This window comes from Epinephelus moara, chromosome 14, assembly GCF_006386435.1.
Source record: "Epinephelus moara isolate mb chromosome 14, YSFRI_EMoa_1.0, whole genome shotgun sequence".
NCBI classification, from domain to species: Eukaryota; Metazoa; Chordata; class Actinopteri; order Perciformes; family Serranidae; genus Epinephelus; species Epinephelus moara.
In genome coordinates this window covers 13182982-13196213 of record NC_065519.1, presented here as the reverse complement: position 1 = coordinate 13196213, position 13232 = coordinate 13182982, and the positions used below count along the sequence as shown (strand labels likewise).

Here is a 13232-nt window from a genome sequence, read left to right as displayed (position 1 = left end):
TGCAGCTTCTTACGTTCAGATATTGGCAGCTTTACACGTTCTCCCATGACGGTGAACTAAAACCCTTTTGGCGTGAGTACGAAACAAGACATTAGATGACATAATTTTGGGGTTTGGGAGAGACAGGCCGACAGTTTTTAACATTTTAACACATTTTTCGATAAAATGAGTAGTCGACAAATTGGGGAAATAATCGACAGACTAGTCGATAATGGAAATAATCGTTAGTTGCAGCCCTGCCCTCTAGTGCCATCTGTTGGCTGTATCTGTGCTCTTGTAAAATACATGTGGAAGGATGAGGGCAGTGACAATTATGTTTGAAACAGACAAATTTTTTTTCGTACGCGAAGGAAGTATAAATGAACTGTAAGACCTGGACGGCTAAAGCATCTACAAGCAGTATGTCAGTCATTCAGCCAAATCGTCAAAGGGTTTTTATAGTCTTAATTGGAATCAAGGAACCAATATTACTGCTTTAGCCCACAAATTAAGAAATCAAATCATTGTAACCACTCTAATACATATAATCTAAATTTGATTATATGATATTCATGTATTTTTTTATGTTCCTCAAATTTAAAATGTATTTCATCGCGTCTGCAGTTTGCGGACTGTGAAAATAACATGTTTCTCTTGAACACTTGTAAAGTTTTCTCAGACTCTCTAAACCTCAGTTTCCAGTAAAGCAGTGCACATGTATGTGTTCAGAATCAAATGCGCAATCCTTTATGTCTCTTAATCAATTTTCAATCACCTTAAACGTCCTTTTTGGAGGATTCTTGACATCAGTCACTCCATCTCCTCAGACACTGGCGAGGTCACTCCTACCTTTTTTTTATGTGGCCACAATGTGCTCCTCACCACAGAGTGAGGAGATGCAGCAAGTGGGATGTCATTCACACAACCCATCCACATCCCCAATTACATCATAGAATAAAGAGACTCAAAACACAGGACTGGACATTTGAGGGTTTAGTAAGCAAAAATAAAAAAAACACTGGCGAATTCCAGAAACCAAAGGATACTAACAAAATAAGAACAAATTGTGGATAAGAACAAAAATAAGAGAAAATCTGTTCATATATCTGTCATCTTTATCAAGGAAACTAAGCATGACTTTAAGTGGGTTAGTTTATTATAAATATACATTGTATGCATTGTGCCCTCAGTGATTACAGTTTGAGTGGGATTGTAATGCCACAGTAACTGGATCAGGTGAGCGGAGGTGGAAAAATAAGACATTACTCTATTAAAGACATGTTATTAGGATGAGGGAGGAGGTAATATTTTTAGGATTATAGGACCTTGAACCAAAGAATCCTTCAAATTAAACAACACATGGTTTGTCTGTGAATTCCAAAACTGTATTAAATCACTGCTGATTTAGGCACAGTCTCTCGCAAACACAGTGCAGCTGTCGGGGGGCACCAGGCCCTGCGAATCCATGGTGCACCCACACAGGTGATTTCACTTATTTTGGATGACTGGAGCGCTTCTCCAGAATCTGTGGGAGTGTGCGGTCTATGTCTGATTTACTTAAGAGGTCTAATTAGCCAGGATAAGTGAAAACACCTGCTCAGGTGTTTTAACAAAACCGTATTGTGTTGTTCAAACAGTTTTCTGTTCAGTAATATTTGCTGTAGATTCAGTTTCACTCCCCCCAGAAACTCAGCACTGCTTTGTTGGGAGAGAGTATTTGCATTCAATTAAATGAAGCATCCTGTTTGCCTACTTAGCTAGAAGGAAGTAACCTAAGACAGCATTATAAACAGAAGGGCTTTTTTCCAATTCTTCTCCTCCAGGATTAGATATGTGACCACAACAAGCTACCAAACAACCTATTACCCCTCAATAATAATTCAGTAAAGCAGCTAGTGTCAGACCACACAACAGGGCCGTGGCTCTGGGTCCAGACTAAAATATCTCAACCACAGTAAAGGTAACTTTTGATTTTTAGTGAAGCAACCCATAAAACAATCGTCCTTGAAATTTGGTACAGACAGTCATGTTTCCATCAGATCAAATTGCCGTAATCTTGGTGATCCTGACTCTTCATTGAGTTCCATCAACGGGTCAAAGTTTTAATTGATCCAATACTTCAGATGTACCTTGTGTTTAGTTCCAATTAGAAAATGTTGCTAAGACGGCAAACTAAGATAAGGAACGTAAAAGACAATATTCCAGGTCAGCATCAGCATGCTAGCATTGTGGTTCTGAGCTTGTTAGCATGTTGATGTTAGCAGTTAACTCAAATAACACTGCGTTGAGAATACTAACGTAGACTGTAAACTCCTCTTCAGGTCATACTCCAAAAATTCAGCCCAGTTGCCAGAAGAAAATGTTAGCATTGTTCATTTCTGCAAACCACTGATACGTTACATTTGTACGTTTCATACATATAATATCAGTGTCTCTAAAAAGACATATGAGCCAACTTTGTCATCAGGAGGTGGAGGTTATGGTGGATGGCACAAAATCTAGGCAAGATGGCTGCCAAACCAGAGGCCATTGTGTGAAACCAACAAAAAGCAACACAAGTTGTTTTTCAGTGACCAGCAGCTGCGTTTCCAGCAGCTTTTCTAGTGGCGTATGCGCCACCAAATGTGGGTGTTTTTCAGCAACCTGAAGTCATATTTCCAGCCATGTTTGTGCCGTGGTGTTTTTACCTGTGTTTCTGCCACCAAATGTTGGTGTTTTTGGCGACCAGTAGTCATGTTTCCAGCCACTTTGTGCCATTGAATGTGGGTGTTTTTAGCTGTGTTTCTGCCACCAAATATGGGTGATTTCGGTGACCAGTAGTCATGTTTCCAGCCACGTTTGTGCCCCTAAATTTTGGTGTTTATAGCTGTGTTCCTGGCACCAAGTGTGGGTGTTTTTCAGTGGCCAGGAGTCTCGTTTCCAACCACGTTTGTGCCACCATGAATGGGTATTTCTAGCTGTGTTTCTGCCAACAAATGTGGGTGTTTTTTAGCGACAAGCGGCCACATTTCCAGCCAGGCTTGTGCCACCATGCTTAGGTGTTTTAAGCTGTGTTTCTGCCAACAAATGTGGGTGTTTTCTGCGACCACTGGTGGTGTTTTAAGCCATGTTTGTGCCATTGAATGTGGGTGTATGTTAGTGACTAGTGGTGTTTCTGTCACCAACTGATGATTTTCTTGAGACCAGTGGCTGTGCTATCAGCCGCGATTGTGGCACCAAATATCTGTGTTTTATAGCAACCACATTTAAAGGCACAAATGCATCGTGAAACGCAAAGTTTGTGCCACCAAATATGAGTGTTTTTTAGCGACTCTTGTTTGGTTTCCAGCTGTGTTTCCACGCACATTTGTGCCACCAAATATGAGTGTTTTTTAGCAACCTGTTGTTGCATTTCCATCTGCTTTAGTGCCATGGAACATGGGTGTTTTTTAGTGAGTAATGGATGCGTTTCCAGTGGCTTTTGTGCCGTCAAACATGGGTATGTTAAGCCAAAACAGGATTTTAAATTGAGCACATGACTGCAGATAAGAAAATGACCAAACAGTTGAATCACTGCCTCTGTCAATACAAACTGAAAAATATGAGCTTCACAAGGAAAGGATGTTTTGTAGGGTTGTTTAATTGGACTGCGTTACACTGTACAAGTGACTCTAATGAACTGGTAACTAAGTGAATAATGGAAAATCTGTGTCTACATCATGAAAGAATATGAGGCCAATTCAACTCAAAGAAAACAGGTGTTGAAAAATCCCAAACAAAAGTAAAAAAAAAAATGGAATTTTGGAATTGCACATCTGTCTGTGCTGATCACATCTGTTAAGGATGTTGCAGTTTGCCTTTTTCCTCAAATGTGTAATCTCTCTTACCTTTTCTGCCACAGGTTGGGAATCTATGCCATCTGTGGCTGGATGGACAAGGCAAAAGAGTACAAAAGGAAGTTCTTCCTCCTCCTCATTGCTACCCTCATCTTCATCATCTGTATCACTATCACCTCCACGTCGTACAGGACCGCCCCAAAGCTCCTTAAACGTTGCCGTTTGCAGGTCTCTGAGCAGACCATCACCCCCCTCAGCAATACCAAGCACTTCCTGGTGTCAGCCTACGTGGATCAGAGAGTGAAGGACTTGGATATTCGCATCATTGGCATATTTAGGAGAGACTCCATCCAACCCCTTTACTGTCTTTTCTGCTGTGCTGGCTGGTTATCACACACAACTCCAACAAAAATTTTGCAGCACTCAGACAGCTTTGGTTTTCCTTTCATCACCACTGATGTCATGTGTCAGATTCCTGATAACTGCAGCGCTACACATGTCAGTCTCCTGACTCATCCAGACAGAGAGATGATACTAGCCAACCAGATCTGGCTTCCTATAAGAAACCAGAAGATCAATGGGAACGAGGAGAGGAAGTTGCAGTTTAACTTTACTGTCTGCGTCTCCAACCTGTTTGGAAACTACAACAACGTGCTTCAGTTTGCACAGACCCTGGAGATGTACAGGTCAGCACAGCAACAACACTACAAAAATAAAAAAAATTAACCGACTGACTCACCTTTTTTTTGACACTATTGGGAAAAAAAAATACTGTAACCTTTGCAAAGGTACTGTTGCAGTGCATCACATTATACAGGTGTTACTGTTGCTGCTAGGTAGGGCTTTCATGTTTACAAAATGTCAAGGCCAAACTAATTTGAACTAACACAAAAGTTCTAATCAGGGATGTCAACGGTTAATTGTCAGTCAGTTAAGCACAGACAAAATGTTTGACCAGTAATGCCCGTTGGTCTATCCATCTTATTCCTAGCCCCCATGATACCTTGCGTGAATTATGGGTGCAACTTCCGACGCTGAACCGAAACCGGTTCCTTTTCAACCGAGCACGCTAGCAATTAGCTCGCCTTGCTCCGTTAAAATATTGTTAACTTTAACCTGGCCCAAGCAAGCATAAGGTAAACATCTGCTCCTTCTAAAGAGGATTTCTGATTTCTGATGACTTATTAAGAGATACTAACACATTCGGCAAACATTTAACATAATTCAGTATTAACTGTAGCTCCATGTAAAGTGAATAAATGTGATGTTTCCAAGCTAATCCTCCGCTCATCGGCGTTAATGACGCAGTTTACACTTTTTATTTTTTTTACTTCTGATTGATTAAAAACCTTGTTCTGAGTTCAACACACAGTTGCTGAAGACAAAAATCTGACTTAGACTGGTTATCAAATCAAATCACGTTTATTTATAAAGCACATTTAAAAACAACCAGAGCTGACCAAAATGCTGTAAAGAACGTGAGTCAACATCAAATATCAATTAATCAAAGAAAACAGCATAATGTAGTGCAACAAGGACCAGTTAAGGACAATCGAATGCCAGGGAATATATATGAGTTTTTAGTTTTGCCTTGAACATGAGTGGAGGCACATTTGATCGAAAAAGGTAAAGTGTTCCACAGCTTGGGAGCGGCAACCGCAAAGGCCCGATCTCCCCTACCCCTTGACTTTGAACGAGGGACAGCCAGGAGCAGCTGGTCTGAGGATCTGAGAGGTCTGGGGTTGGTGAGGGGTCACAGGAGCTCAGAGATGTACTGGGGTGCCAGACCATGTAGGGATTTGAAGACAAACCGTAGGATTTTGAATTCTGTTCTGAACTTGACCGGAAGCCAGTGCAGAGATGCCTGGACGGGTGTAATGCTTTCTCTCTTTTTTGTGTCAGTAGTGCCCTCAGGAATAAGGTAGGGTGACCATATTTTGATTTCCAAAAAAGAGGGCACTCGGCCGGCCACGACATAGCCTACTTAAATGATACTCGCAGTTTACTCAAAGATGCCTNCACCCGCCTCCGCCTTGATTAAACGCTGAAAATAAAATAAAAGAGTGAGACAGGTTTTTCCTATTTATCTTATTTTGTTATATTTCTCCCTCTCCTCTCGCTAGAAGCGTCGGACTTCCCGCCTCCCACTCCCGTCACAAACACGGAGGTCTCCCTCTCCGCAGCTGAGCACCCACGGCGCACACCCGGCCTGTTAAATAGCCTGTAACCACTGTGTGACACAAACTCAGTGCTTTGGTCATTAAATAATGTCGGGCTCGGTTCGGGTTCGGACAGAAATACGCTGCCTGTGCCACACTCTAACACACACACATACAAACACACGGAAAACCGGACATTATCATCAGTTTATAAAAACCCCCGGACGCCCCGGACGGGACGTGAAAAGTGGACATGTCCGGACAAAAGAGGACGTTTGGTCAGCCTAGAATAAGGTGGATAGGTTCATTTTACTTCTCTTTAGTTTACTGCGCTGAGTCTGGTGCGAGCTACCTAACGGTACCGCATTGCCATGGAAACATTGTGCCCACCCTCCGGTCTCCCCCCACCCACCCCACGTTGCCATGGGTGAGTAAGCGGCTAGATTATGAGCCATACTCCCTTCAGCATGCAAGCAGGGTCCGCAAGGTTAGCGGAGCTAACATAGCTAACATGCTAAAGGGCTTTTGTGACTCAAAATGAAGCTGCTAACTCACAAGGGGATTTTTTTGGTAGACTGAATGGTGGCCACCATGTTTCAGCATCACCTCCCAACCTGCCACCGGGACAGTGACGATAATTGCAAATGAGCGGCGCCCCTAGCTAGCTCCCACTTGACCTGGGTAGTGGGCAGTGCAAAGCAGCCAAGGCTAACTTTAGCTAACCTGTGGGCAGTGGGAGAGTTTTCACGTTTTTTCGCGTTAATGTAGCTGTCTGGCTGTCTGTCAGCAAAGCCAACTGAAAATAAAATAACAGGCAAAACATTTACATCACAAAGCATTTCACCACCTTTAAACGGATAGGGTTTTGAAATATGGCGCTAAAGCTCATTAAGTCAGTGGAGCGCTGGACATGTCATTTTATGTGGGTTTTTTTTTTTTTTTTTAGAAAAAGTAACTAATAAATTACTGGTTGATGGGTGTTGGGCTTTTTGAAAGCAAAATCATCCCTAAATCTAATAGAAACAGACATAGCCATAACCCATATAGCGTAATGTGTTAGCCAAACAGCCAGCTGTGACTGTCACATGAAATTTAGGCTACATACAAAAATGACATTACTGGTATGGGAGCTCTGGGGATGGCAATATTGTTGGTCAGTCACAAATATTTTACCCATTTACCCTTACCCTTTATCTTACTGCAGGTTGCTGGGTGTAGACAGGGTGGTGATTTACAACACCAGCTGCGGCCCAGACCTGGAGCGCCTGCTGCAGAGCTACAGCCAGGAGGGCTTCGTGGAGATGGTTCCTTGGCCCATCGACAAGCATCTGAATCCATCTCGTGGCTGGCTCTTCTCACAGAGCGGAGGGGACGTGCACTACTTCGGCCAGCTGACCACCCTTAACGAGTGTATTTACAGATCCATGGCCCGCTCACGCTACGTCTTGTTGAATGACATTGATGAGATTATAATGCCATACCAGCACAACAACCTGATGTCTCTGATGGACATGCTCCAAGAGCAGCATCCAAATGTAGGTATTATTTTTGGCATGTTTGAAAAAGACATATTAGATCAATATCCAAACTTTAGGCTCATATTTGATATTCAGTATTTACAATCTCTCTCCATCTTCCATGTAGACAGGAGTCTACCTCACTGAGAACCACATCTTCCCCAAGAAACATTTTGAGCCAAGTGGGAGGTTTCACCTGCCTCAGTGGGACGCCGTGCCGGGAGTTAATATTCTGGAGCACATCTACAGGGAGGACCCCGACAGAAATATTTACCACCCATACAAGATGATTGTTCAGCCAAGGTAGGGCGAACATGTCAGACTGAGAAGTTACAAATTCAGGACCCACACTCAGTGCTTTGGTTCAATAGATAACATATTTATACAGTGGCCCTGAGAGGAAATGAAGAAACGGCCTCACCAACTTGACTACACATAAAAACATCATTTGAGGACACATGAAAACATCACTTTTTTCCTTTAATTCCCTTAACATTTAAATAGAAACCCTACAAAGAAATTACAGCACATTTCAATACTCTGACAACTTCAAATTCAAACGCACGTGATCTACTCATCACAGTTTACTTGTTTGGACAAGCCCCCAGTTTGTCATGACTGCGCTTAAATCATTTATGTTTGTGCTTCACAGGTTGGTGGTGCAGACTTCAGTGCATGACGTGCTCAGGCATTATGGACGACAGATTAAGGTTCCGATGGAGATTTGTCGGCTCATTCATGTCCGCGTGCCTCTGCGGGGGTCGTTGAAGCTGGAGCAGCTCAATGAGGACAAACGACTGTGGGACTTCCACGAAGAGCTGATTCCCAATGTGGACAAAGCACTGAGGAGAGCGGGGCTGCTGAGCCCAGAGGGGCAGATCTGATGTGTAATAGACACCCTGATGTCACACGTGTTGAACAGGTTGAATGTGACCCTCACCAGCGGGGTCATTTCATGTCATCCTGTTTTAATCTCAGTGTCACTGCTACTGATTTCTAAAATGATTCCTTATCTTGCACTAAAGGGACACCACACCCCCTTACCTCAACGACTGCAACGATGCACTGACTGTTTGGAGAGTGACTAAGTGTCCTAATCAGTTGCGGTCACCCTCCCCCTGCATTTTATCTATGACTGAATATTCAAACTAATAATATAACACCTCGACACCCTCTCTGAACATGCACTCCCTATCCAACATTTTGGCTCATATCGAGGTTAAAGTAGGCAAACATTCTACATTTAACCTCCTCTAAGACAAAGGGCGCCATCTTACACCTACTCAAAGACAGCGCAACTGTTACTGCTAGTTTCAGAGTGATACAGTTGCCTTTTTTACAGCCAGCGCCCACACTGTGTAAGTAGCAAATGTACTTGTGGTTATCTGTGCGGCCATGGCTGTGTAGGTCTGTAATTGAGGTGTGGTCAGGCCCTTTTTTAAAGGGCAGCAGAAAGCAATTGTGCCACTGACCAACAAAAACCTGGTCTAAAATCAGAATGACACAGTATTTAAATGACATTCTTACATTCGTTTCTCCCCTTTACAAGAGACGCTGTGCTTATTTACACACAAGGAGCAGCGTAATATCATTGATTATTTCAGAAGCTAAAAGCTTGGTTCTGTTTCCTCTGTCAAGTTCATAACCACAGCTTTTAGTTTTGCTGTTAAAATGTCCCACGATATTTGCTGCAGTGACATTTCTGCTCTTACTGTACTTCTCTCAGCAGAAAAACACTCAGCTCTCTAATATGCTAAAGCTGCCGTATAAATAGCAGTGCACCAGGTGCAGACACACCTGGCTGTTAAAGGGAATGGGAGATGACACACTGATTGAATTTGTGTTATTCCCAAAACACACCTATGATTAATTTAAGGGACTTAATACAGCACATTTGCCCCTTGTGTTTTACTTTGTGCCCAGATTATGTGCTGTTTAACTAGCAGAAGTGGACTTGCTCTAAATGCACTTGCACCATGCACTTTAGACCCTTTTACTGTTAGTAAACAGTATGGCATGTTTAGGTGGGCGGGGCTTAGCGGGAGTCAAAACACAGACATTAGCTAGCACTAGTTAGAAAGTTCTGTTGGCTTGTTTTAGACAATGGAGGAAGATGATGCGAGTGGTGAATTCAGATATACTCATTCCGAGTGTCTGAGTGTCAAAAAATTTGAGCACTGTGGGAATGTCCCGTTAGGTTATCCAGAGCTAGGCACTCTGTTTGCGGAGACGGAGCAGCAGAGCGCTGAGTGAAGTGTATGTGTGATTAACTTAAACGTTTGTTAATTCATATAGAAATATAACGCTCCTTTTCTTCGACCAAGAGGGCTCTCATTTTAGTATAGAGCATCAGTTTGAATTTATGAATGCGCCATGTCAGGTCGCTCAATCTCTGGGACCATGAGTGCTACTTGAATAAGTAAACACTGACCAACGGGACCAGACTAGCCGACCCATACGCTCTCACTCATTGGATGGATGATGTCACAGGAAGCTTTGTGGTTGATTACAATGCCAGTCTTAAAAAGGAGGACGACACTTGAACAGTTTCCGTCAGTTTGTTTTGCTATAGAAGCTAACGTTAGCTAATGCGCTAAAAAGTTTGCGTTACGGAGAAATCCAATATCCCTCTTAATACCTCCCCGATTTCTGATTGACTTTTCTCTAACTTGATATGAAGTGTGCTCTGCACATGTGAGCATTTCTGATGATCGCCTCTGTCCAGTTCTTTTGTTTATCACATTTAACCATAGCTGTCTTTGTTTTTGTTGACCGGCAGTGGCGGCTGGTATGTGATAAATTTACGTTTGAGCCATGACTATTCTATTCTGGCTCCCAATAACACAACAAGACCACATTTGGTGGCAAGTCATGTTTTGCCTCCAGCTAACAAACTGATCTCATTGTGACATCAGCCCTAAAAGAGTCTACAGATCCTTTTAAATAGGGCGCTAATAATCTACAGCCCTGCTTGCTGCTCTGTAAGGCTGTAGTCAGGCACAGTGATGTCAAGGGATCATTGAGGTAATACTTCAGGGGACATTAATGTATGCAAGTTAAATGGCAGTCCACATAACAGTGGATTGAAAACCAAGAGAAAAAGTCACAGCATCACCAAAGTCGTTAGGATGCATCAACTTGAGACCATGAATGTCCGCACAAAACTGATGAGATGTTGAGTTTTCAGTCTGGACCAAAACAGGGTCCTGACATCATCATTCCAAGAGCCAGAGCACGCACATGGCTTTAAAAACACATCAACAATACTACTGAAAGTGTAAAAACATTTATGCAACTAAACACACAAAAAGAGATGTTGTCAGTAAGATGACTGATATTGGCTGAGGTTTCAGATCGAGAGGTTTGAGACAACAACTGTTTGTTTTTAGCTTCAATGATTCTGGTCAGACCCAGTTCTGTTTGTCTCAGACGATTTTTTTTTGTTGGTTTTTTTGGTTTTTGCAGCGATTACTTGGTTGGTCTTTGTTCAGTAACTAACCTCTGCCATCATATCACCTCTCCAGGGTGTTTGGGCTACAAGAGTCCTCGGGTGTGGAAACTCCAATTTAAAAAAGCAGCTGCGTCCTCGGATGAACTCAAAATAATCACAGGTTGACTGAACAATGAGTGTGTTGCAAATACCTTAACTACTGACGAACTGACAGAACGACTCAAATGGACTTTTCAAAAGGATTATTTTAGCACCCGAAGTCTCAGCGCCATCTTCTCCTTACCTTACCTTGAGAAGATATGATCCCACTGAATGGCCAGTAGTGACATACTGTTATTTATTTGATTAAATTACCAGGTACGATCATCATTCAAGCTAACAAAGGTCAAACCAGGCATTACATAGCTTAGTTAGCTTCAACCTCTAACAGTCAAGCCGAAATAGTACCTATAACTTTAATAGCCTCAGCTTTATGAGCGTTGGCTACATCCTCAATGTAATGTCCAGTTTTTGTCTTTGTTCTGGGTTCTTTACCCTGTTGGTACTGTGTCCCACCTCACAGCAGCTCCGAGGCATTTTTCTGTCGTTTGCTAGCAGACAAATGACAAGGAGGCTCCTTTACGCAATACAAAGTAAATGGAGAGCATGTATTTATTTCTTTGGTAGGGGCGGAACTTAAAGACTTTGCACACTGAGTCCGTTTTTTTTTTTTTGTTGTTTTTTTCATCTGAAATTGCCGCACGTCTTAAAATAAATACGACCCCACATTGTGTCAATCACGTTTGCACATTGAGTCAGAAACGTTCATCAGTCATTAAGATTTTCGGAACAGGTTCAATTTTTCTGCATTTTTTGCATCCGTCAGAGCCTTTAGAGACATTTGAGCAAGAATCAGTGAAGAAAATGTGGCAGCGGGGACACAGCCACGACAAGACAGAGGAACATTGTGCACAGATTCATTTCATAACTCAGACACCTCATGTTCAACAGGTCAGAGTCATATTCAGGGGGATGATAATGAAGAGCCATCCCCAGGTTCACTTACGTTTTGGAACAAGTTTGTGTTTTTTTTGTTGCTGTGTCCTCGATTTTGTAGCTTTAACACCAGGCATGCTGGTGTTTTGTTGACATGCCAGGTGCCGTAAATCCGTCGGTGCTGTAAAACAAGTGCCATTAACTGTCGCAAGAGTGAACAACGCTGATGTTCAAGTTCGTAAGTTGCAAACTGATGCGTACAGTTTGCTGTTCTTTAAAGATATGTGCACATTAAGCGCAACGTTCATGCACAACACTGCTCTGCACATAACCACATCGCCACTCACTTCTAATGAGTTGTAAATGATGATTGAGAGGGAGTACTTTTGTATGAGTCTATACATTGTTTTTGTTTTAAGAAATCCTGCATAGTTTACCTATAAATGTTAAATATGTGTCTAAATTTTTTAGTATTTTTACATCAAAAATCACTTTTTTCCTGTAAAATGTAAAAATATTTTTGATGATTCATTTTGAACTTGGGGGAGGTTACATAAATTCATCTAATCAAAGTGTGATTCAAGGATGATGATCTAACCTTTCCTGTCATAGCTCAGGTCTCCTCCTGCTTAATCATCCCTTTATCACAGTTACTGTAATACAGTAAAAAATGAAGGTTGTCAATACTCTGGTATTATCTGCTACTGTATATGGTGTCTGTGGTGTGACTGATTTTGTCAGGCCAAAGAGAATCCTGAAAGCTTGCATGCTGGGTACACAAATCAAACAAGAGGGATTAATAGCTCATTGTTCATGTGAGCACCCGGTCAGACTCTGTTCACAGCCAAATGACTTATAATGACCTCAGGGTACATTTTTGTAAATTTGTTTATTCCTTTGTGAACATTTAAGTTCATTTAAAGAGAATGTGTAACTGTATTTATAATGTATTGTTACTGTGATATTGTAATAATAATGTTTGTGGTTTAAAGGAGCAGTGTGCTGGATTTACAGCGATCTATGAGCAGACATGGACTATAAGGGTCTTGCTTTGGTCTGAATCAGGGACTAATTTTGTCACAAAGTTGTATAATTGCCTAGAGTTGGTTCATGTTCTCACGGCAGCATTTACAAGAGGACCAGATTTGGCTTGTGTGAGAACGCTGCTCTTGATTGGTCAGAATTTCCATGCGGGAAAAATCCAGGAAGTAAACAAAACGTAGAAGAAGATAAATGTGACACTTTCTAATGTCACAATGGAGGGACAACTACACAGGTTGATTTTAGCGCTGCTCATCGTGGACTATATTGCTGTCATTGTTCATTTTAGTCAAAC

General features: G+C 42.0%; 1 protein-coding gene across 2 annotated transcripts in view; it reads left to right on the top strand.

Moving 5' to 3' along the window:
- Positions 1-13232, top strand: part of LOC126401302 (uncharacterized) — a 95753-nt gene that overhangs the window by 8246 nt on the left and 74275 nt on the right. The window contains exons 2-5 of one of the 2 annotated variants that reach the window (XR_007571060.1): positions 3860-4480; positions 7158-7488; positions 7598-7773; positions 8123-13172. Coding sequence is in view for 1 of the 2 variants with exons in the window: in XM_050062474.1 (XP_049918431.1) it covers positions 3888-4480; positions 7158-7488; positions 7598-7773; positions 8123-8354 (1332 nt within the window). In the remaining variant the exon portion in view is untranslated. Of the gene's footprint in view, positions 1-3859; positions 4481-7157; positions 7489-7597; positions 7774-8122; positions 13227-13232 lie in introns of those variants that run through there. The other variant, XM_050062474.1, reaches the window with a different exon arrangement.